The 26,114-nt window shown below is 47.1% G+C and overlaps 1 protein-coding gene across 10 annotated transcripts in view; it reads right to left on the bottom strand.

Annotated features, from left to right (window-relative positions):
• The window catches only part of LOC102056638 (PH and SEC7 domain-containing protein 3), a 140,467-nt gene that overhangs the window by 52,647 nt on the left and 61,706 nt on the right, over positions 1-26,114 (bottom strand). For 6 of the 10 annotated variants that reach the window (XM_027816141.2, XM_055698778.1, XM_055698776.1 and 3 more), the window contains 5 exons: positions 23,946-24,155; positions 23,759-23,839; positions 20,513-20,625; positions 18,603-18,661; positions 14,727-14,816 (listed from right to left, as the gene is read on the bottom strand). In XM_027816141.2, the coding sequence (XP_027671942.1) occupies positions 14,727-14,816; positions 18,603-18,661; positions 20,513-20,625; positions 23,759-23,839; positions 23,946-24,155 (553 nt within the window). Of the gene's footprint in view, positions 1-1,281; positions 1,514-9,942; positions 10,103-14,726; positions 14,817-18,602; positions 18,662-20,512; positions 20,626-23,758; positions 23,840-23,945; positions 24,156-24,411; positions 24,521-26,114 lie in introns of those variants that run through there. The other 4 variants (XR_008730198.1, XM_027816144.2, XM_055698775.1 and 1 more) reach the window with 4 other exon arrangements.

Below are 26,114 nucleotides of genomic sequence, written 5' to 3'. Positions count from 1 at the left end.
ACTTTACTCTGGCATTTGCTGGAGTAACAGATACTGCATCAGCAACAGCCTGAGAATGATGGCCATGCCATTTCTCTGCCACAACCTCAGCAGTACACCATTTCTTAGTTATGGTTAATAAGGCCCCCAAAACAGAGGTTCCTGAAATGGGCCTGAATAAAATACTTTATTCCTATTTGCGTTATTCTTTGATTAAGACTCTGCAGCTGAGGCACTGAAATACCATACAACCTGTAAGCCAGCAGAGAGTGATCTGCCAGGAACTACTGTGCAGCATTGGGATCTTTTCACCATAGCAGACGAGGTTTCTCTCAGGACAGATAAAAGATTTAGGGAAGGGACAGCACAGGAAGATGCATGCATGTGCCTGCCTGTTTGTATGCACATGGATAAAAGACATGGTTAAATGCCTTTGGATGATGCTCTGAAATATTTCAGCTTCATTGAACACACCTTTACTAATGTTTTTATCTTCTAATCCCAAGGCAGAATTAATTTGCAGCAGGAATGAAATTAGAGGCATATTCAGTCACTGCATAAAGTTCATCCAACCCTTGGAGTCACGGAGCACCTTTGGGGAGGGAGATGGCTATTAAAGCTCTTGCCAGAGCTTCCCGAGTGCCTCTCAGTTACTGAGCAGGAGCAAGGAATGAGGAAAGAGATACTGCATGGAGTGTCAGTTGTTTGCCTAGGAACCGAACAACTGGGCTGGGCAAGGAGATGCTGCACGCAGCCACTGTAGCATCTGGGCATAGCCTGTGCTACTGACTGCTAGCTACAATACACTAATGTATTCCTATAAATGCATAAGTGATGCCTTCCTAATAAATACTTGACAGCAACATTTAATCATGCATGTAATTGAGACAACTAGCACCCACACCTACTAAACCACAGAGCTGCAGAGAAGGAGCAAAAATTATTTTTCTATAGAAAACCATTCCCATTAAACAGCTAATCCCAAGGGCATCACTTGCCAACCCTGGCACCTTTCCCAAGAGCAGAGCTTCGATTAGCATTCCCACTAGCAAGTTTTCACTGTTTACTATTGCACCAAGCTCAGTGACAGGGCATTCCTCTAAGACTCGATCACTATCACACACCAGACCTTTTTCACCTTCAAGTCTCTCCTCAAATCTAGAGATTATTTTCTGACCTGACAGCAATTCTGTGATCACTGCAGATCATCCAGAGCCCTTAATTCCTGCAGAGGGTAACCTTTTCAGTAACAACATCTCCACTCCTAGCCAAGAGAAACACAATGAATACTTAGTTATTTACCTTGCTTTCTTTAGTAGAAAACTCAGAGGAGTTGGAGATTTTCATAGATTTTGACCGATGGGACTGCCGCCAAAGAGATTCTTCTCGTGAGTATTTCACCGAACCTGAGGCTCTCACCCGGACTTTGCTGGTGCTCTGAACACTGTTAACTCCAATCATTTCCAAAAGTGAGTGTGCGGGATAGGGAAGAAGAAAGCTAATGGCACTCCCCAGTCCCCTGCAGAGGAGTTGGGAAAGGTTATGTCTGGAGAGCCCAGGCTCAAGCAATCAGTGTTTGCTTAAAGCGCACTAGGCTGTTTTCTCCAGCATCTTCAGGCACACTGTTTGGAGCCTGCCTGATTGTTCCAGGCATTGCTCACGTCACTGGAGGGGGGGGCGAGAAAAAGAAAACGAAGAGGCTGATTGATAGAAACTCCTCCCCTGCTCCACTCCTCTCTCTAGCATCGACTCTCCCTTCATACACACACAACAGCAAGACGGAAAGAGGTGGAGAGAAAGATCCTGGAACAAATGCTAGCAGATCAAGCAAGAGATTCATTTTCAGCTCACACAGCCACACTTCCCTGCCTGCAACAGCCTGCCATGCTCATTACTGCCTGCAATAACAAAGGACACCATAAAAAGAGTGTTCGATCACCTGCCAGCTACAGGCTTCTGGATGTGAGAAATACCGATGGATTCCCAAAGCACTGGAGAAACGAGTGAAAGCCCACAGCACTATAACAAAGTTCTGGCAAGCCCCAGAGAGATGCCCCAGCATAATTCCACAACTCTCAGCGTTTGCTCTCGCTAGACTGAGTCCTTGGGGTGCCTTCCCAGGGGGCAAGGGGGAGCAAGACAACTTTGACACTAAGAGGGGCTTAGGGGAAAAAGAGATGGCTCTCCCAAGCTCACCAGCACAAACCAGTGGCAAAGCTGCGAGCGAGGAGCTGGGGACCCATCTCCCCCTGTCAGCACCCAGGAAAGCTGTAGCCATAGCCCGCCATGAGCAAACCGCACGCTCTGGCCAGCTGACCCTGTGAGCCATGCTGTTCCCAAGTGGCAATCTGTTCCTCCCCTGCAGGAAACCCACACTGCCCGGTGCTGGGGTGGCTACTGCCCATGGCGCGTGCACGCTGCAGGCACCATCCCAACCCGCATGCGCCCAGCTCCGCAGGCCAGGCACGTTTCCCCCCACGCACGGGGCATGGGGAGGCCGACGCCAATGGCAGGTGGTGCTCTTACCAGGGGTGGATGCACTATATAAGGCAAAAGAGAGATGTTTACCTCAGTGTTGCAAAAGCACCATCATTTCTGGCTCCTGGAGACCCAGAGCACAGCAGACTGTGCATTGCCATGGCAACCTGCTCCGATGAGAGGGAGAGATCTCCGCTCTGCTCAGCACTCAGCACCAGCACGGGGTCCTGGCAGCTGCCAGCACACACCGGGGGCAGGTGGAGCAGCTTGCACCGGGGCAGAAGTGGATGATCCCATCATCCCAAACTCAGAAGAGGCAAACAGCTTGTGCAGAGCAAGCATGAGGAGCTGGAAGGCTGCACAGCACGGGGACCTCACCGCAGGCTAACACCACAGGTTCAGCAGCCTGTCCATGCTGCCAGCCCACCAGGCAGGGCCAGGCCAGCACTCTGGGAGGACACTGGAGCCTCCTGTCCCACTCCCACCACCATGCACATGGACCTGCAAGTGTGTGCATGCGGCCAGGGACGAGGGGCCGCTGCCCTGGCACACCAACGCAAATGTCCTGTGCTGAAACACACTGGGTAGCTGAAAGCTGGGTGAAGGGGCTCTGGCCCCCATGCACGTCCGAGTCCTGTTCAGCGTCAACCAAGCCATGCTGAGGCAGAGATACAGTTTGTTCACTCTATGTCACGTGCAAAACAGCACCCAGGAGGAGATAAGAAGTAGATTAATTGAGTGGGCTTTCCCTCTGGTTACACCTTCTCAAGCATCTTGCAATCACACATTTACATCCTTAGTGGGCAAATGGCTAGACAGTCACATTATGGTCCTAGGTGCATTTTGCTCATAAAAGACACTGCTGCCTCCCCAGTATGCAGCAGCCTTTCAGTCAGCAGTCACCCTGTGCTCGTGTTACCCCCAAGGATGCTACAGGTGTAACCCTTCTCACAGACTGTAATAGGCGTGGACCATGCTGAAGGACAATGGTCAGTGGAACTGGGAACAAGGAGCCTAAATATCAATATAAAAGCTGTTGCTGGGGTGAGAAACTTCTGATTCCCCACAGATCCTGCGTCTGTTCTGCCTGAGGTACATACTTCTTCCCACCTGGCAAACATGCAAAATGCATTTTCATTTCCATGACAGTCAGGACACTTGCCCCCACCTCACACATTAAGATCAAATCCCAAGCATGCTCCAGCTTTTTTACACAAACCTGTCATTGCTAGGGGGTACCTGCAGGAACAGAGGACCCTTTTTCTCTGGCAACAAGCAATTGCATGCTCCAAGTTACTTGTGCCACTTCCCAGAAAAGGTTTTATGTTACTTAACCCATATGAAATTATCCACTGCTAGTGGAAAAGCTTTTCAAAGAAAATAGCTTCTTAGAGGAAATTCTCAGTGCAATCAAACAGCTCCAGAGGAGCTAAGCAGCAGGTCCCGACAGGTGCTATATAAATGGCCACAAATCACTCCCTATCCTAGCAGGCCCCTGCCTAGCAGATTATTCTTGCTCTCAGATTTATAAGGCCACCTCCCCAAGCACCCTCAACACATTTGAAATAATTATATTCCCTAAATATCACACACAGACCTAGGCCAATGTGAATTACACAGACCAATTTCATTATTAAACACAAGCTAGACTGAATCAGCGCAACATTTCTCTTCTGTTGCCCACAGCGCACTACCATTGCCGCTAAGTGTGCCAGCTCTTCACCTAGCATCCACTGAGCTAAGATTAGGAGATCCTCAGGCAGGACAGGAACAGGTCTGCATTCAGCTGTAACCGAGCAGCAGTCCAAAACGCCAAGGGTGACACGCTGCATCTTGTTCAATTTTATTTTTTCCCCCCCAAAGGAGTATGGAAAACACTTCTCAGCTTACGCGCTCCAAAAGACAGAGCCTCCTGAGATCATGCTTTTGAAGTCTTAAATGTCTTCAGCTCAGGGATTCAGCTCAGATTTCACCAGTGCCCCTGATTTTCATCTGCAAGTGATAATACAGCCCTGTACTCCTGACTGAGCCAGCAGCCCTCTGTACACAGTGACTATCTTCTTCTGGGAAAAGACCACTCTTCAACATTAGAGAAGGCCCACCATTTTAGAAATTAGTATGCACACAGAATTGATTTCTGTCTGTAACTGAGCAACAGGGATTTCTGAGGGAGAAGTGGGTTGTTAACATAAATAGAGGAACAGAAGGGATTTTTTTACAGAGGGGCTGAAATGGCTGTGCAACACCAGAAAAACAAAAGCTGTCCACACCCTGGGGACCCTCCGGGTGTGTCCAGAAGCCATGACCTTCCCCTTGATCAGAGGCCAGCAAAGAGGTGGTGGGAAAGGCGCAGAATGTAGATATTCAGTCAATATTTAGCCTGAACAACCCAGTGACACTACTGGGGTGACTAGAAGGATGGCGAGCCTATTTAGGGTCCCTTCCTACTCTAAGGAGGAAACCATAAACCAGCAGAGGGATTTGAAACCTGGGCCAGAACAAATGCAGGAGGGGAAAACCAGAGTCTCTACTCTTCCTTCCATCTCACCCTTTTAAACCACCCAAAAACTTGTCAGCCTACGGCAGACTACATCACCCACAGGTAGCCATTCCAACTTACTGTGCAATGAGCTCCTTCCCATCTCTTCCTCCCACGGGTCAAGTTTCCCTGGGAGGCCAAATGTACTCAGTCCTTGCTTGGTCCTCCTAACATAATTCAGCAAATCAACAAACACAAGAAGAAAAGCTGTGGAATTCAAAGTGAAATCCAATACTGGCTTTTAGGGACCAAACCCAAGGACCACATTATTGTGTCTGAAGAACTCTGTGTCTTCACACAAAGCCGCACAAATTCATTAGCATCACTTAAGCCTGATCCCAGTGACAAAAATACCAACAAAAGCCAACCAGATATGTAAACACACACACATCGATTACCCAAAATATACACTCAAAAGCCAGTAACATATTGGTGTAGCATAGAAAAGCGGCACTATTTAATGCTGCTATTAAATACTGCTTGTTAAATAAACAACATTACATCTTCCGTAACATTGCTTTCCTTCTTCCTTCATTCTTGGGGCTTTTTTTTCTCCCCAAAAAGGACAGGGAGGGGAAAGTTAATTCTTCTGGATAGGCTACTCATACACGATGGCTACAGAACTAGAGCTTAATAACTGATCAACAGTAAAACTCTTGAACTGACGTTCCTAAGATAATGACTTCTGAGGTGTGCTGACTAGGGGGAGCTGACAATCAACATTAAATCTAAATGTCTCCAGCTACCATCCCTGTAAACAGCAGAAATACTTGAGCAACGACTTCATTTCTACATGCATAAGCAACGAGGTCAACAGGAACCCTAACAGGGTAACAAGAGGTACGGTGGGAGAATGATGGATACTGACAGAAAAATGCAAAATTATTAACCAAAATTACCCACCTACATTTCCCCATGACAGACCCCTATTCTCCACCAACCACAGTACGTTATATACCAGACATTCATGGAGATGCTGGGGTTTATCTCAATCTGAATTTACCAGCAAAAAACATCTGTTGATGTCCTCAAGAAAGAATCTTTTATTTTGTTATGGTTTATATTGTAGTACATACACCTGTACTACAGGCTCTGAAGGAATCTCTGGGGATGACTGATTCTCTTACAATATGGAAAGCAATCCTTACAATGGAAAGCAGTCAAATTACTACAGCCCAGAAAGCTATCCCATGTCAACTAGGCTACTGTAGCTACATAAGCGTGTGCTCTTAGACCACCACAACCAGGAAGCAAAGCACATCAACTCATAGCACCAGGAAAACAGGCATTGCTCCCATGACCCCATGAGTGCAACTCAAGTCTGTATGTTTTACTTTACATGAGAAGCAGGCTAAAAGCGCATTCACAGCCCACTAGCTTATGGTCACAGACACAAAGTTTTAGTACTGACTTTTTACATCAGTAAGAGCCTAAAAGTGAGCAGAGTAACAAAACCATATTGGCTAGTGAAAGACTAAATCGATCCTGGTTTCACTGTACCTCTCTGGGATCCATGCTACACCTTGAGCCAAAAGAAAGCCCTCTAAGGTAAGTGTCTTGCTGAGAATGCTGGGAGAAAATAGGTTTAATGAAGACAAGCTCTTTGGTAACACCAGGGATGCAAAGAAACCATGCCCCCTTCATCCTCATTAGCACTGCAACTGAAAAGATGCCACTACCCATCTCCATTTTCTTCACAGTATCTGAAAACAGCTCTGTGTCACTGACTAGCTGCTGCATTTCCTAGCAAAGCACTACAGCCTCCAGGGGAAAAAGTTTCTCCTCTTGCAATCCTCATTTTAGGAACTATAGTCTACTCTCTATAGAGCTGACAGAAGTTAAGTGAACCAGATAGTAGGCACCAGCTAACACAGGCCACCAATTTCCTTAAGTGAAAGCTGCCAAATGTAGCTACAGAGAACAGGAGCACCTCGAACAGATCCATAAAAGCACTAAAACCCCAAAATTCTCCATGGCTGTGACAGAAACTCACAGGGAGATGAGCCAAGCACTGGTGCAAAGCCACCAACTCTCTCAGATCAGCTGCACACAAGCCCTGCCTCTGTCCCTGCAGTGAGCACATTTAAGAGTCAACAGCACCAAAATAAACCCCTCACCAGCCAGCACTCCTGCAGAGATGTGCATAAAAACAGAAAAACAACCAGCCTTCAATGCTTCCCTCTGATTCAGACAGCAAACACAACAACAACAAAAAGGAAAAGGGGGGAAGAGGGAAAAGGGGAGGGGGAAGAGGCGAAGGAATCAAGGTTGCTCAGAACCACACAGGTTTCACATGGGTGTCACCTGCACTTGCAAGCATTGCACCATGGAAAGAGCAACTTCAGGGGGGGAAACAGGTATGACCTCTAACATTGCTTTGCTCCACTAATGCACGTATCTATGGAGTGATGTTCAGCTGTCTTGCCCGCAAAACAAAATAAATCCTTCCTAAGCCTCATGACTCCTGCCAGAAACCATCTGACAGCAGGGGAGAAAATGGGTGGCTTGGATTTGCCCCATGTTTGTACCAGGATCTTACAAATACTTCGTCACCCAAGGAAGCAGGGCCTCAGAAAGAAATTAAATGTTCCATTTAACATCATGGGGGGGTGGGGGTGGTTAATAAAATTTTAAGGAGCAACCTAGCGCTCTTGCTTGAAAGAAAACAGTGTAATTGGGTCAGAAAGACTACAGTCCGATAGCATTTGAAAAGTGTGGTGACAAACAGAAGGAAGAAATACCAAAGTTTTATACAGCAATAATTCTAAAATGGGTGAAAGTAATGTTTTCTCCTCTTCTCTTTTTTTTTTTTTTTTTTTTTTAAATATGGTATAAATTATATTCCTACTCCTCCTTCCCTTGAGTTGCAGCACAGAACTTAAATTTCAAGCAGATCAGTGGGTGGAAGATCAAAGAATGTTTTTCAGAATTTGTTTTCTACCTACATGGAGGTGGGAGTAATATGTCATAGGGACCAAAATGTATGTGTGACATTGTATTAGAGATTTCCCAACTCGAAAAGAGCCCAAAATTCCTCATTTAAAGTGGCAAAGCACATCATTCCTGGAGACTACCAGTCTGTATCCTCCACACTGACAGCACAAGAAATGGGAAGCTCTGAACAATGACATTCATCCTCAGGAGCCGCTACTAAGCATTTCTGTCAAACCAGGGGAAAACTGACAGCCTTGGCTATCTGACAGACTGAAGCAGCCAAACATCAAATGATTCACTTGCCTGATCAACCCGGACGAGACACAACTGAGACCTTGCCTCCACAGATGAAAATTAACCCCCTAAACATTCATTAGGAGGCTGGTATTGAGCCACGTAATTGCAGCTAGTAGTAATGGAAATTCTTAGCTTACCCTGCTTGGGTTTCACTCCTTGCTGACACAAAAGCCTGGTGGGCTAGGTGAGATCTTTTGAATAACAATCAGAAAGCAAAGAGATGAAAGGTTGGGGGAGCAAAAATAATTCAGAGAAATAGAGATCATGAAAGCAGAAAAGCCCATCCTGAAACGCCTGCCTCCTATCAAAATAAGCAATCCCTAGTACCACCCCTAGACCACACAGAGGAATCCTTATTCCTGGATCACCATCATAAAATTTTATGTGTTAAGCCTTTCCTGAAGTTCTGCTTTGCCCGCTCAGGGACAGAGAGTTTGTGGAAAGCACTAGATTTTTCCTATTATCTTACATTGCTTTCCTCAAGACAGTATCTGGACTTATTTCACTTGAGAGAAGTGCATAGATTTTGGGGTTTTCTCTTTATATGCATTGAAGCAAGTTCTGGAACTCAAAAAGAAAATGCATTTGCATATCAACGGGACAGGGGGATGTCAGGATCTCCGTTATTCATGGGACCCAAAGCAATGCATGCACCATCATAACCTGGTTTAATGCACAGCTCTGCACAGGCATGCTTTAACTGGTTATTACTCTTACACAAGACAAATGACAACACCCCAAAAAAATCACAAGCTGAAGAAACAAAGATTATCGCAGCAAGAAGGTCCTCGCTGAGGACGGAGGGGAGTGAAGACAAGCCAGGTGTTCCCTTCAGTCACTACAACTCTGTGGGTCTTTGGAGAGTAAAAGTATGCTTTTGCAAACAACTGTTTGAGACAAGGATTAATGGTTTTATCCTGCATTCCCTGACTTTTATACTGCCAGATTGGACTCTGTTGTCTCCTAGCAGCTGAAAGGGGTCTTCAGCAATCTTTCATTTCAAACAGATAAGAAATGGCTGCCCTAGAAACATTATCCCAACAGATATATTTTTAACAGGAAAACTTCATGTTGGGGAGAAACAAGGAGGCAATCTCTCTAACCAAGCAGAGCTCTGGCTTTTTTAGCAGAGCAGAGACACTTGGTCCCCTCTGACCCCTCTCTGTGCCCACTGCAGCAGGGCGCTCCAGCAGTCAGTGCTGTCCTCTTGGGGCTCTTCTGGCATGCTGCCACGCGCCCCCATCTCCTCGATTTCATCACGCTCCCGTCTCCATTCAGCAGTGGCAGGAAGGTGGGAATTCCCTGCTGAAGAACCTTGGCCATGAAATGAAAGTAGTGCAGAGACTGCAGATGAGAGCAATTAGGGTGTACACAGCAGTCTGATTAGTGTGATTTCCTCCGTGTAAATGGAGGGGAGGTGGGGGGACTTAGCCACCCTTCTCTCTGCTAAATACCTGAAATTGGAATGGATGAAGTAAGATGCCAGTAATTCTCTTTAAATTGAGTGTTTGCTTTGGAGGGCTTTTAAAGGAAAAAAAAGAAAAAGGGGAAAAAGGGGGGGGTGTTGAAAAAAGGGGGGAAGGGGGAACGGAAAAAAGGGGGAAAAGGGGAGAAAAGGGGGAAAAAAGAGAGAGGTGGCAGAAAAAGTTGGGGGAAAAAAATTAAGTCCTTAATTAAAGTGCAGGGAACTGACAGCAAAATGAGATAAACCCTACCTTGCAGCTTATATAGGAAATTGCATATCCCAGCAATCCTGATCAAGAATTCAGATCATTTAGGATATTAAGGAAGACTGGTTCTTCAGAAGAGTTCAGCACCAGCAGCTCACGCTTGATTTGGTCACTTCATTAACAGTGTTTCTCCAGGAGATAAAGCCTAGCCAAAACACAACCTTTGAGTAAAAGCAGATCTTTTACACAGGACTGGCACCTTACCTCCATCACAAGCCCCTGCTGGGATGGCTCTAGCCAAGTCCCCATAGAGCATCCCAGGTCCCTCAGCATGACGGGAAAGCTCCCTGACAGCACAACCTCCATCAGCAGCCCCTGCTGCGATGGCTCTAGCCAAGTCCCCGCACAGCATCTCAGATCCCTCAGCATGACGGAGCAGCTGACAACACGATGGGTCAGCAAAGAGCTACCACCTCCTGCCAGAAGACACACAGCCAGGTACAACCCCCACACATCCAGTGTTCATGTCATGGGGCAGCACAGCCACCAGAGTCAGCCCACATCAGGGGCTGGGTGATGCCCTTGCTCCATGAATGAGGCACCTTGGACACAGCAGATGCAGGGGACACTTACTTATGCATGACAATGTGGGTAGGCGGCACTTAGCACACAGACTAATGACACAGCACCCTTCCCGGGACGGTGCCTAACAAAAACAGGGATCCATTTCCTCAGAGGTGATGACTCTTTGCAGGCTCTCTGTGTGCTTGGGCAGACATTTTCTCTCCTTGCAAAGAAAGGCCTCACCGCTGCCACCTTGCTGGAGCGGAGTCTTACACACTTTGCACAAGGTGACAAGAGGAAGACACAGTGGCCAGAGCTGTACCAGCACCTCATTAGTGGGGATGGTACCACCTGCAGGAAGCGAAGCGAGTGTGCATGGCCAAAATCAGGCTCTTCCCCAGCCAATTCCCTCCTCATTCCAGACAATCCCGTGAAGCCCAGCTTTGAAGAAGGCTATGGCCACATAATGCAAACCCAGGGTATCATGAGTGAAGATGGTATCACTGCACCAGATTAAAGCCAGGGTAAGCACGGGAGGAAGGAACCAGCCTGCAGATCAGCCACTCCTGCGCTGTAGCCATGAGGTTACTGACATTGCTCCAGACTGATTTCATTTCCCTTCCAAGTAGGAAGACCCTAGCCATGGCCTCCCTTTCTACAGGAATAAATGAACAATGGTCTGATCACAAAACTCTTAGGGTAAAAACCCACAGGTTGGACTGAGTAACTGTTTCTGATGTGTTTGGTTCTCTGATTCATGGTGGTGCTGTACCTCTCCTCCAGCTTCCCTCAGTGTCCACAGCAGCATCTGCAGCAGCTAATCTGGGATGTCAGATACATATGCTCTGAGGAGATTAGTGCTGCAGTTGGGTCCCTTTGTCTCTCTCAGTCCTGGTAAACCTGTCACTTGTCTCCACTTGTAAATGCTGGTTAACTGTGTGATTCACCATCAGTCTTAGGAGCGAGCATCAAGCCGATCTACAGCAGAGTACTGCTGCACTAACTAGAACAGGGGCAGTCCCAGCTCTTAGTATTTAGCACTCTTTTTGGGGCTTCAGCTCACCAGGACGAAGGGACCTTTGCTACAGGAAAGTATAAGATCAAAACTGAAATTCAGGTTCACCTTTGCCTGATCACAGCTCGACACAATATAAAATTACTTGTGTGCTTGGATGAGACAGCTCAGAGTCAAAGGACAGGAGTTTCAAAGAGTCTTATTGCTTTTGAAAAATTTCACTTCCAATAACCTTAATTTGCCTGGATTTGACAGACCTGACTCACCTTCTACACCAGCCAGGTCCACAGAAATAGATGCTTCTGATTTACACCAGAGAAGAGAATCACAGCTTGGGATGCTGGTTCTCATTTACAAGGATTTGCCCCAGCTTGAAGGCATACAGGAACCCTGCAGTACGTATAAACTACCACTCTCAGGTCGTCATGCGCTGACAGTACGTAACTGGAAATCAGGCTACTGTCTCCGCATCTAGCCTTTACTAGCAGCCAACAGCAGATTAATGGGATGCGTGACAGACAGTCAAACTGGAGCCAAGATGGAATAAAAGGGAACGTACATATATCTGCCTGCCTAGCAGAGTACTGAATGTGTGCATGTTGCAAGCAGATCCCATGGGGACAACCATGCTTTTAATCACAGTTTGTCATATTTACCCTTATGGGTCCCAACTTTAAAAGCAAACTCAGATCTGACAAAAGGAATGAGGAAGAAAAAGAGATGAATCTTTGTGCAGACAGGTGTACAAAAGCAAAACTCTTTTCAGTGTTAATGAACAGAAAGACACAAGGCCAGCAAGATCATATTAGCATTTCTCATTTCCATCTCTAGCTAGAGTAAAATCTCTGCTCTCAAGAATCATGTCCTGAAGGCCTTACAGTGTTTACCAAAGTATCCTTATTGTTAGGAAAAAAAATAATTAAAAAAAGAGATGACTCCATTGTGGGACTGGAGAGTCGCAATTTTTTACAAAAAATCACACAGAAGACAGAAGTGTCCCTGCTCAGGTGCTGATGCCTGCCCCTTGAAGGCCTGTTTTCCTATCCAGACAAAACAAATGCTAAAGGCTGCACTCTGTGCTCAGTAGCACTAAGGGCGACGGGATTGATTGAAGGCAGCATTTGATTTCTGCCTGTCAGCTGACTGTCCTGGATAGCCCAAGCAGCATTTGCATGCCTGGCTCTCTGATCTGGCTCCACAGTAAAAGCTGCACAGAGCTTCCCAAGCCCTGGGTGAACACTACCTGCAAAGATGTAAACACTTGGTAAGATCTCCCCCCTCTTCCTTCCCCTCCAGCACCACTCAGTTTTGTTACAGGGCTTGGCAGAGTTGCAGAGCTTCATGCAGGGGTGCAGCAGAGCCATGAGAGGAACTCAGAAAGAATGGAGAGGCAGAAAAGCCCACTTGCTTCCCCACGGGTCTGCATTAGCCACCAGTGGGTGCGCCGGACCTTGCTCCCACGGGGGCATGCTGCCACCCTGTGGAATCCATCCTTCCTCTCCCAGGCGGCTGGGGAAGGATGCCGGGAGATGGTTTGCAGCCTCACGATGCTCATTAGCTACACTGCTAATGCACCAGCAAGCCATATGCACTTTGGCGATGTGTTGAAGCAGGGCTCTGTGAATTTAATTTATTGAGACTAATGCAAATTTAATTTCTGCTAAGTCTTTGTAATCACATATCTAGTGGCAGGGTGGCTGCTGTGGACGCAGCAATGTAGCTACTGACATGCTACTGAAATGCACAATTACTGTCACTCACTCCACTAATGAATTAAAACAACAAGGGGCAGATCATCAGCAAATCTTCAGACAAGCTAGATGACAGACTGAGGCTGGGTGCCACCTCTGTCCCCAGGACATCAGGGCAGCACGCAGAAAAGGGCAGAAAGCCTCAAACAAGGAGAGACACAGACACTGGGTTCCTTCCATCCTGCTACATCCAAAAAATCCTGAGCCCCAGTCCTTGCTTCGGGTGGGCTCGCAAAGAGCCAGGCAGCCTTAGCATTAGCAGGTCAGCACTGAACACCAAGATACACCCTGGCTGCGTAATTCTGTCAGCAGGAAAATAAACAGCAGGTGAGCACCAGTGGAAGTCTCTCATCTCTCAAAAAGGTTATTTAAACACAGTCTAGAGACCTATTTATTCAATAAGGGCTGTAATTAGCCTGCAAATTAATCTCAACACATGTCTGTCTCTATGGCAGACTGAGAGATAAGATTCCTTGGGAAAAAAATTTAAGTGTTGCTGCTGAAGATAAAAGATTCTTTATCCAGATTTAAAAAATAAAGATATTAAATCTACAAACAAGGGGTTGAGTTTATATTCCTAACTCCTTAGTAAGAACTGAGGTAGCAGGGTCCAACAAAAAGGTCCCCAAAGAGGCTGGAGAAACTGAAGAAACTATCAATACTAGAAAACAAAGTCTGCTACTTTTAACTATGCAGGTCCACCCACATTTCGCAACGGGCCTGAAACAAAACCTCCAGAAGAGATGGCAATTCTTCTTATTTACTTCAGTAGGCTTTGGGTCAGCTCTCAGATGCAGCAACCTCTCGTTTTTATTTCCATTACAAAAAAAATAATAAATTATGAACGCTAGTGTATGCGCTCCTCTCTTCATTCAAACAGATTGCTGTTTCATGCCAGCGATCAGACAAAAGAGAAATGAAACATTCTCATTATTCTTCACAATGAAACAAGATTTGTCCTGCTCAGCCTCCCTCCCTGTTCTTCAGATTTAACTCCTGGCACAAACTTAATGAAAAAACCTGAAGCAAAGCAGCCTGTGCCAGACAACACATTCTAATCTGAAATTGCATCTCCTGCTCTAATGTGAAAACCCCAAAGCACCTTTGATGAGAAGACACACACACCTTCCAGATAAGCAGAGCACAGGATTAGCCCTTCAACAGCCAGAACCAACTGGCTGTTTCTGTCCATTGTAACCAGGAGACAGCACTCTGGGAGGGCATGACTGGATGAGCTTACAAAACGACAGCTCTGGAGCTGACCCTACTAGAGTTCAGTCTTGCCTCTCCATGCTGCAGAGAGAATTGATCACAGTCAAGTGAAGGCAAGAGGGACAACCACAGAATAAACACTGCATATTATATACATTCTGGAAAGAGAAACGTGCCCATTGCTTGTCATGTTTGACAATTAAGATTCAGGAAATGGAAGCAAGGTGTTTTGGTTTGAACCATCTCTCGCTAAAAACGAAACCCACGTTCTGCAGTTCACTTCTTACCTTCAACAGTCCTTTTGGGAAGTCTTTGCCGTCGTTCATCCCCTGGAGGTTAGCAATGAACTCTTGGCAGGTCATCTTTTTCCCAATGTTCTGGAAGGGATGGCAGAGAAACACAGCATCATGTTCATGCTGTTTTCCAAAATTACATAAATAAGGAACATCAGACGAATTGCATGTCCTTGCCCTCCTTTAAGTCCAAGGCAGACAGCACTAAGAAGGCATTGTCAAGATTACTCAGAGACAAGCATCCTTGTGTGAACGTAGTCAGGACAGGGAAAGTGCATTTGGACCCCAAGTCCCACACAGCCACCTGAAAAGAAAAACAGCTAAATACTAGAGGTAATGAAGAGGGTGATGATGTAGCTCCCTGGCATATGCATGGCGACTTACACTCCCACGTCTCCAGAGGCTCTACCAGTCTCTGATGGAAAAGCTCTACTTGATCCTGCTGTGGACCATCAGGCAACAGCCAACTAAGTCCCTTTCCAGACATTTCCCTTATGATTTCCAATGCTCCCTTCCAGCAGCAACTGCCTTGAATTGGAGTAAAATGCCCAGGAGCAAGTATTACCTTTTCTGATTCATGGGCTGAGGCTGCCTTGACATTTCCATAGGATTGCTCTCTTTTCTCACTTTCTGTCTAATTCTCAGACTGCAAGTTGCCCAACTGAGCCACAAACAGGAAAGGAATGGCTATGTTCATGCAGGACCTTAACTGCTCCATTTGTAAGATTGAGGCTGCCCTAAACTGCTCTTGGATCCCAGTCCTCATCACCCCTCAGAGAAGGTGTCTGTACTCCGTCCCCCAGGTGTCCTAGGTGCTAGAAGCCCCACGCTTGGCATGTGGGAAGCCTTGTGAGCAGGCAGCAATGACAACACAGCTGGTGAAAAAGGAGCCCAGACAGATCTGCAGAAAGGGAAGCAGCATGGGATGAGCTATGAAACAGGGTAAAAGTAGAAGGGAAACAGGGCCCTGTGATGACCATGGTATCTTCGGGGATGCCACTGCTGCCAGTGAGAAGGGGATGAAGATGACTTCTCCATGGTCAGGATATGCTTTGGCTGCAGAAATACAGCAGAAGAGCTTTGTGTGCAGACAGTGACTTCAGTTAGCAAGAGCCAAATTAACACAGGAGTGGAGCCCTTCTTAGGGCACCAGTCAGTAATACAGGTCATTCAATGTTACAGTTGCATGACAGCTTGGACTGCAAATCCACTACTTCCTTTCCATAATGTGTGATGAGGGAGAGATGGAATACCAGCAAACCTTGACCGTCAGCCTCATCTAGCTACAAAGGAAGATCCCACAGCCTCTGGCCAGCACAGACGAGCTGAAAGAAGGCAGGAAGGAATGCTGGAATGATGCAGTGCTTCCCACATCAGAAAGGCTCCTGACAGCAACAGTCTAGCTGTAACCCTGGCTCTCTGGTTGCTAAGCTTGCAGCACGTAGCTCATAATTTCGTCTTTGGGTGCAGGCTGGAACTGTTGTAGTAGACTTGCAAATGCTTTCTTTCCTCCCTGTGACAGACTGCAGCCTGCTTCTGTTTGTTTCCTCCGCGCAGCAGTCTGCAGTTTCCCCACGCTGACCGAAACCAACAGCAGTGTGGCTCATTTCACCCACTGAGATAACTGGTATTGCAGAGGAATGCCTGTTTTGCTCCAGGACCGAAACTACCTCTTCACACAGTGTCACACAGGTTCTAGAAGATGTACCTGGCAGTCTAGAGATAGCTTACAGTCTCTAGCATCTAGGTGATGACCTCCCTGCAGAGAAGCGAGCATGCATCTCCAAGACACAGCTAGCAAAAAATGATTTAGCTACAAATAGAATGAAATGTGGCAAGACAGGGATAAATAAAGGGATAAGTAAGAATTCATCTACAAGAGTTAAGGGAAAGTGTGAACTGAAGGCAGAGCAGCTGCATGACTGCCCTACAAGCAGTTGAGCTTATTGTGAAATAGAAGTGTCTACACTTATGATCAGTATGTCAGCAACAAATGGAGCTCAGTGTAGACAAGCCCTGTGACTCAACTGCTTCCTGCTGTAGCAGAATCACGGCCAGAGCATTGTTAGGAAACAGGCAGTTAGTATATATCTGCAAGGAGTTGCATTCCAAGTAAAAAACGCTCAACTTACCACCTATGTGGAAAAATGCAAAACAATAAGACCACCTCCAAAATTGCAGGAAATCAGAGGCAGGGGAAGAGGGGGAGAGAGAGAGAGGAGATACTTGTAGAAGTCTGACAAAAGTTACAGCTGTGTACATGTAACACCACACTAATGACTGCCAGTAGGATACCCCTCCAAAGTTACACACTGCAACAGCCAGGGTCATCCTAGCTTCGGATGTAAACCGTCAACAGCAGTGATGGGTCAGAGCCAGATCGTTTACTCCAGTACCTAATGAAGACAGTAGGGCCCACTGAAGCACGGCAGGGAGCAACAGGAGATGCTGTCAGTCTGATGCAGAACCATTTAGTCTCCCTCCCTGGACTGCAAGGCCAGGCAGGTTGCAGAGCAGGTGCCCCAGGCGGCTCATCATTCTGGGGAGTGGGGTACCTGTGCAGTCTCAGGTATGCTCAAGAGAAATGGCGTATACTAAGAGGCGCACTGAGGCATGTTCCTGTACCTCTGCTCACCCTGTCATGCGAGTGACACACTCCTCAGTCAGGGAAGGCTCTGCCTTCAGATAAGAAAATTTTTTGCAACTCCCTTTCCCCTGCTGCTTCTACAATTTTCAGATGAAGTCATTCAATTAATGGGAGATGGGCATCAAAACCCCTGGGGAAGCACACACAAGACTTGGCACCATTACCTGCACCCACTACAGAGCTGCACCCACAGGGGCTAAGCAGCCCTTGGAAACAAACCCAGGGTACCTCCGCCTTCTACTGCACCACCCCTGCTGTGTAAGAGCTGCCAGATGGGGCTCTCCTGCAAGAGCTGTTGGCAGTGTAGTGCAGGGTCTCAGCCAGACAGAAGCCCCAAAGCCACCTGGCTGAAGCCACTGCAAGCTATCATGCCATGCTCCCTGTGTTTTCCTCTCTCAACCCTGGTGCCAGGAACCTGCAAACTATCATGCCCATGCTCCCTGTTTTCCTCTCTCCACCCTGGTGCCAGGAACCAGGAAGCCTCCAGTCAGCATGGGAATACCATGCATTGCAGGCATATTGCAGCATGGGTGCTGAAATATACATCCTGGGGCTGCTGGCACTCTGTACTAGTGTGTCCTAAGAGACCTCAAACTGGAATACTACTTCCCCCAGGGCAGGCTGTGGGGAGAGATGTGCAGTGGCGAAACAAGAGGGCTCTCCCTCAGAGCCCCTACACCCTTCCGCTCTCTTGGCTCTGGGCGCAACTGTCATTACCCTGGCTCAGCAGAACTCTGGTTCCGCCAGTTCTCCCCCCCTGCAAATGGATGCCTGCAAACATCACTTTCCCCATGTGACCTTCCCAGCACCTCTTCACCTCCCTTCTTTCTTCTGCCTTCCCAAATGTTTGTACATACTGGTAAGGGGAAGTCAATCCCAACCACAGCTTCCTGGCCAGGGCCAGCTGCTGTAACCAGGGAAAGATGAGAAGCACACCAGAAGTACAGGGGCCTGAGGACAAGAAGCATCCTCGTACATTACGGCAAAGCCAGGCACAATGCCAGCTTACACATGACTGGCCTGGGCATGCTGGAAAGCCCTGCCCAGGACAACAACCTCGGAGTGCAGTCTTCTCACTGTTTACTGTCTGCAAGGGTGCTTTAGGAACAGGCGACCAGCAAGGGGACTCTGCTGCCAGAACACACCCCACACCCCCACACCCTACACCCCGCTCCAAGCATAGTGTCGATGGGAGCAGTCTACACAAAGCTGTGCATACTCACGTGGCCGTGGAGGTCTGTGTTCAGCAGCATCATAGCACATGTGAGACAGTGAACTCCATCTGCAGAAAGAGACATAACCAGTCACATGCAGACCCAGGACTGGACCGTTAAAACCAGCCAAAACCAAGCCTCATAGCCTAAATGAGTCCGTTCCCTTAACGAGAATCTGCTTTATCAAGAAATACACATAATTAATGTGAGGTCATCCCACAGCTGCCAAGCCAAAACAGCCTTTCTTTCATCTTTTAATGCCTGTCAAAACTATCTTGCAGCACCCATGGATGAGGAAAACGAGACAGGAAACCACCCTGTCACCCTTTGCCTGCTAATACCACTACCACAGGCTGAATCCACTCACTCTTCTTCATTTATTTCAGGGCAGAAAGGGAAAAGTAAAATATACCCATTTGTGTGTGTACAGTGGATACAACACAGTATCATGTTTTCCTCCTCCTCTGGCTCCCTCTTCATTCAGGACACAGACTAAATTTTGGAGAACTTGTCAGCTATTTACACTGCTTTGGCTTTGCACTGGGTAGAGTGCTGCACCCATTTCTAATGTGATCCTTTACCAAAGGCCCTCAACAATGAGCCAGAAGAGACAGATTGTATCTCTAGCTCCATCCCTGCAGTCATTGTGGCAGACTTCAGAAAGTCAGTGCAGACTGTCATTTGCAACAGTGGACACCAATTTCATCATCCTCATCTTCCAGGCACCCCTTTTAAACACCCTTTTAGAACCCTGGGTAACATCTGCAGCACTCGCTTTAACCTAAATGCTTACTCAGGCTCAAAAATGGCAACGTCCCTCCTGCACCATGGACTAGAGTAAGGCTATCACATCAACATGCAAGTCATTATTTCAGTCTGGACATAAGACACCTATTCTACCTTCCTGCTTGTGATGTCCTGAAATAAGAAAGGCATTACGAAAAGGACAGAGGTAGTATGGGAGCAGATTCTGTCTTACTGCTACCTATTCCCCTCCCCAGCATGCCTGCCAGTAAAGCCAAACAGGTCCAGCAAACTGGAAAACTACCACCTCCCTGCAATGGGCACAGGCCACAAAGCAAGCGCTAAGGAAGTGGCAATACCTTCAAGCATAGCAGCTCCTTCTCACTTACACTTGAGACTAAAGCACAGCTTAGCCCCCGCTTATTTTCTTTCTTGTCTCTTCCTTTTCCCAGTGTGTTATCAGCCTGCGCTGCAATCCCAGGGCCACGTGCCTCTGCCGGCGTGGCTGGCTGAATGCAGCAGCTCTGCCAGCAGACAGTTTGTCCTCTTCTCCAGTGCCAGCTTTCACAGGTTTGATCTGTGCACTTGTTTGTTTCCCCCATCCATTTCCAAAATGACTGAAAATATTGGCAGGGAGGCAGCACTCTGACTGATGTTAGCTAGTCAAAATGAAACCATGCCAGGGTCTGGATACAGCACCCAAAATTCACCCCCACAACTGGCAAGAACTGGCATGCCTGCTGCCAGTGCATAAAAACACACAAGCACTGAATGGAGCACAGAAACCACACAGCTCCTCTTCCATGTGAGGTGAGACCGATTGTCATCCACGTGTAGCTAGAGTACGGGTACCCACACACAGAGGAAAGCCAGCAAGACCAGAAACCACAACTGAGGACATTAAACATTCAAATCTGGAAATGCTGCAACTGAGGATTTACACTGAAGAAGGCTAAACACCTTTCCCGATGGGATAAATACAGATTTTTCTCTGCCTTACCACAATTACGTGTGGAGAACGTGGGGAGTTTCAATACTCACCACAGGCAGTCTCTAAAGTGTGGCACAGCAAATACACACCTTCAGTTCCCAGGCACACACCATACATGCTGTTGAAGGTGAGAATGAAGGAAGAGGGAGCTAACCAAAGACCTTCCTATCAGGAACAAAGTTACCTTGAGAAGAAATGGTGTTTGGGTTGCACTGGTAGTATCTGCTGGAGAAGTGGATTAAAACTCTCTCTCGTTCCTGAGTTTCTCCGATCAGTGAAAAGGCTTTAAAGAAGCTCCTAAAAGAAGAGCACAAAAAAGGTGAAATTAAAGTAATAAATCTCTTTTTGCCTCACACAGCACACAGAGCAAAGAACACTTCACAGCAAGTTATATGTAAGTGCACAGCAGACACCTGAAGCATTTCTAGGAAAATGGGCTATTATCCCATGTGCAGTTAATCCCAACATTATAGTAAATGAAGCAGGAGTTAAATTACCAGTGGTCTCAGCCATGGAACATACAAACTAATAAGCAATTACACCATTTGAAAGAACTGTTCTTATTTTTAGTACTTGTCTTTTGTTTGGGAAAGGAACTGAAGCAGGTGTTGTTTATGCAAGACAGACATCCAGGGCATTCTCTGTCCTTTTCTAATTGTCTGTCACTCCTGCACTTTTTAACTTTAGACTCATTAGTATTCCCATCCAAATCCGAGGAGCTACTCCAGGTGGTGAAGTCAAGCAGGTGCACTGCAGACTCAGAGCCTACACCAAATGTGCAGTCCTCCTTCTGGCGGGTCACCTAGCAGCGTGGCCAGGACCAAACCAGTCACCTTGCAGAAGACACTGTTAATACCTGACCCGCAGAAAACATCTGGGGAAGAGGGCCCAAGAGTTGCACCATGTTCCACTGCGCTTTAACAGCAGGAGGAGCAATCTGGCCCTCTTGGGTTCCTGCTCAAGACATTCCACGGCACAGGGCTGGCGCACACCTAGCAAGCCTGTGCAAGGCAGTGGGACAGCACACACATCTTCCAGTCATCATCCGACACTTAATGACCCCGCCTTTTAACCATGTCACTATTCTTCCTGGTAGAAAAACTTGCCTCGCAGCGAAAGAAGAGCTTCTGCACTTTCCAGCATCCCCACATCCTGGAGCCAAGAGATGACCTCAGCAGTATCAGCCTACACTAATTTGTCAGGATGCTTCTAAGAAAAGCCTGAAAACACAAACCTTCTATGTCCAAAGCAAGACAGCATACAAAATTATTGCCTAATAGACAATTTTAAAATATCCCATGAGACTGAAACCAACACCAGATCTGAATGGAATATGTTGCTGGAACATTCACGTCTGTCTAGTCTGCTGGAATAAACATTAATTTTTTTCTCTTTGAGATAAGTTCAGAGATGGGCTATACTTGCAATGACCTTGCATCTATACAGATTGTGATCTGCCTGGTAGTAACTTAATTTCACATATCATGTATTGCAAATAACACAATTCACAGGTAGATACAACCGAGTCTTCGCAGGGCTGCTCCTTCCTTCTCATCTCATGCCCCCATGGGATATTTTGACAACTAGCCATCTTTCCTGCTCCTCTATCTTGGGCTGTTTCCAGTGACCCCCGCTCCGCCCACACCAGGCACCACCAACCTACACCCTTTCCTCCTCTTCAGCACCTTTACACCCGTGGAAGCTGCCTCAGAGAGGCAACTGATGGAACAACATTTGGTAAATAAACAAGGCAGGTTCCTCTCTCTCAGACCACAGTGCTGCAGCCAAGGGCCACAGGCACAAGTTTCTGCCCACGAGGACCAGGATGGACTCTGAGATAGGTTGGAGCAGTGGTCCCACCTCCTTCCCTCCTGCAGCCCTGTGGTCGACGCAAGACATGCACTTGGAAGATGAATGGGCGATGCAGGTCCAGGGTGTGGACGCTGAGCGAGACAACAACAGAAGAACCCTCCCCATGTCCCAGGCTTGCCACTGACAGTGATACTGCGCAATGGCCTCCCGCAGCCTGGGCGTAGTGCAGATCTGATCTGCCACCACCAACTCTAAAATGCTTAACAAACCACAACCTGTCAGTGAGCCAGCAGCAACAGGATGGTTACCTCTCACTCTCTGCAAGCATGAGGCAGCATGCCTCGGGCCCCCAGGCTTCGGGACACTGCTCTGTCCTCGGCCTCTGTTGCATGCTCAGGGCATGCAGCTGGCAGTCACTGCAGCTACTCCTGAAAGCTCAGCAAACCCCTGGCATGTCTGAGTCCCACAGAAGCCAGGGCATATTTTAGAGAAGGTCATGACTATTAATATTAACAGGAGATCTACCGGGAGCAGAGACCTCCTAAATATGTGCCACAAAGCAATTAGGTGTTGGATTTCACAATTTAAAAGACAGGTATATTTAGCATCATGCTTCAGGGCTGCTAAAACCTGGATCAAGCAGCAGACCTCCCACCACCCCAGCTGCTCCCGCCCTGCACAGAGCGGGTGCTCAGGCTCAGCCCCACTCCCTGTGCCACAGGAGTGGGTGGTTCGCTCTTCTGCGGGCACATTTCCCTTCCACACCTTCGCCAGGCAGGGATTTGGGATTTCCTTGGGGTCTGCCACAGTTTCCTGGAGTCATTCCCCTGGAAATGCATTTGCAAGGGGACTGGCAAGTGCCTGCAGACCTCCTGGTTTAGTAACACGAGAAAGAAAACAACAACCCACTTGAGTAACCTCAGCTAGGTGACTTAAACTCACTTTAAATCCCCCAACATCAGCAACCACTGCTACACAAACCTGGTGTTTTGCCTTCTAAGAAAAAAACATACCGAAAACAGACATTGTTGAGGACTCATTCCAGTGTAAAAAGGAAAGAAAATTGAAGGGTTGGGTTTTAAAACACCCATGCTGGCAGCTACCAAACTCTCCACAGCATTTTCCACGTAGAAGCTTTTGCTGTTCTGCACATTTTTGGGTGCCTCAAGAGTGACACAGTGAGGGGGGGGCTGCTGAGCCACGGCAAACCCTCGCCCTGGCTTTGTGTGCTGCAGCAGGCAGAGCAAGCTCCAAAAGGCACTACCCAAAAAGTCTGTGCAGCTCACCTGTGAGCAACACCTTCATTCCCCAGCAGCACCTGCCAGACTACAAGTCTCCCGTTTATCAAGTGACCAGCCGTTTTTCTCCACCTCCTCTGCACCTCCTCTAAGGAAGTCCACCCACAGACCGCCCTTTCCAGGAAAGGCCACCACTCCAGCAGCACTCTGGAGTACGGCAGCACACCAAGACAAATGAGAGAAAAGTTCCATTACAAAAACACATCACACCCCTCTCTTCACCTTCTTAATCCCCTACAGGGCCACCGTTTCAATTGGAACAATGCAGCAAACAGCACTGTTACAGAACAAGAACATAAGGTCCGCAAATGGGCACGTACCTGAGTGAGTAGTCCAGCGTCATGCCTGTGAAGTCAAAAAACTTAAGGTATTCTTCGGCCACAAGCTTGCTGAATTCGTTGCTTTGAACAAACACATAAGTAAAGGTTATCATTTGAGGGTGAGCCCCTCCAGAACCAGCAAGAAGAAGAACAAGGTGGCGACCAAAGGCCTCATATCAGCACCTACTTTTTACCCAAATGCTTTGCCACATCAGAGCGTTTGAATCGGTCCAGATGGTAGAGGCGCTTAGCCAGGCGCCTGGCTGCTTCCAAATTGCTGCTGCTGCCGCCATTGCTAAGATCGTGGCCAAGGGCTCCGGTAGCACCTTTCTCCTGAAGTTCATTGCTCCCCATGGCAGCACTGGAGTCTAACACCATATTCTGCAGGTCAGCATTGCTATGAGATGGAAAAAATATGGGAAGAAGAAAAATAAGATGACATTACAGTTTCAAGAAGGATTTAATTCCACTTAGAATAGAAGCCAATTAATGGAACAGAGGCAAGATTACAAAATACAGCTAATTCCACTTAATTGAAGGAGCTGTGTAGAACAAGGACACTTATTTAGCAGCCATCAGAGGTTAAGTGAGTTAAACATGGAGACCCAGATTTGGACTTTCCAGCCCAAAAACACATTCTGCCCTGCACTCACCTTCTGAGCATGCTGAGTGTCCACAACGTGTGCTCACTTCACAGACTGTTGTTTCCTATTATCAGCCTACAAGTGCACCTGACAACACTGGCTCCTCATTTGCTTCTTGCACTAGTATTTTTTAACCCGGTCACTTGCTTGTCTTGAAGGGGTCCCTGTAAAAGTAGGCCATTAGCCATTTTCCAGGGGAAAATGCTGCAAGCAAGCCAGGGTGTTCGGTAGCTCCAAGCTGACTCAGCACAAGTCCCTTCCTCATTCTTCCCCAGTTGTCCTGGAAACAATAAAACTCCCCAAATCTAAAATAACATGTGCAGAATTCTCAGCAGCTTCCATGCTGCCCATGAGCAGCGGGCATCCCATAGGGAGACATCACTAGAAAAAGTAGGACTTAGAGCAAGGAACCTAGTTTGGGGGACAAGAGAGAGACACAAGCCACCCAGCCAGCCTGGAGAACTGTTTGCTTTCCTCCTGCTCCCTTGCAAGCAATAATTTCCCTCACTGGCTGCGCAAAGTCAGGATGGTTCAGCACGGCAATCCCAGGGCACTTTACATAAATCATGCATTTATAGATTCCTCCCACTTCTAGTACAGTAGGAAAGCTGTGGCTGAGCTGTGCGCCTGCTTTGCTTCTCCCCTCAAAGAGGCAAGAGCCCTCCCCACCAGAAACCACACATACACATACACACCCCGGCACACAGGCACGCTTTCAACTTTGGAAAAGTTTTTCCCTGACACTGGCATGAAAATTCTTGCAAAATCTCAGCTTTCTCTGTGTGTGTGCATGCATGACAGCATTTCTATTTAAAAAAATACTATACATAAATTTCTTCCACTAAATCATCGTTTACACAGGGGTAATGAATGATCAGCAGGGGTCATGCACAGGGCAGATATGAGTGGAATGAGTTAAAGATGATTTTAAACACAACACTTCAACATTCCACAGTTTCATACACCACTGTAATCTTCAGGCTTGACAAGCCAGGATTTCACTGCGCTCCAGTAACAATTATCTAGCCATCTACTGAAATGTCTACTAGCCACTTATTAACCCTTAAAAATGAGCTTTTCATCTAATGTGAGCTTAAATAAAAATCTTTGCTATTCTGCATGCCTTCTTCCACACAAATCATCCCATGCAGAATATCCCATCCCATCATGTGCCCTACCTCGCTTCCCATGCAGAGTTTAGTTTAAGAGGTGTGCAGTGCTCCTGCAGGAAGGAGACTGGCCCATTCCATCTGCTTCCATCTTCGTAGTGCTGCTAGAATATCAAAAGTATCCACATCCACACTGTGGGTACAACTTTTTTTTATCAATTATATGGGGAGAACAGACATCTAACCTGTTCCTACAAGTACTGGGGATTTGATTTTGCATTTATTTTAGTGTAAATAAAGAGGTGTGATAACCAAAGGGAGTCTCTGCCCTCTAGTAAGGGAATTAATACTGTAAATACAATTCCAACAGCATTAACATCACTGACCACCAGACACCCTAGAAAACAAAAAAAGCCCCTCTTGATACCAGTGGGAAATACCTTCTCAGCCCTTTCCAAAAGCACTAGCCAACATACAAAATTCTCTAAATTTGGTCTGCTCCAAACTTGTGAAGAAAGCAAATTCCAGAGTTCTTGGACACATGCCCCAGGCAATGCCTGTCCACTCAAATTAGACGAAACTGGTTTCAAACTCCCAGCTCTG

Source organism: Falco cherrug, chromosome Z (genome assembly GCF_023634085.1).
Source record: "Falco cherrug isolate bFalChe1 chromosome Z, bFalChe1.pri, whole genome shotgun sequence".
Classification (NCBI taxonomy): Eukaryota; Metazoa; Chordata; class Aves; order Falconiformes; family Falconidae; genus Falco; species Falco cherrug.
The sequence above is the reverse complement of the archived record's forward strand: the minus strand, read 5'-3'. Positions and strand labels throughout refer to the sequence as shown.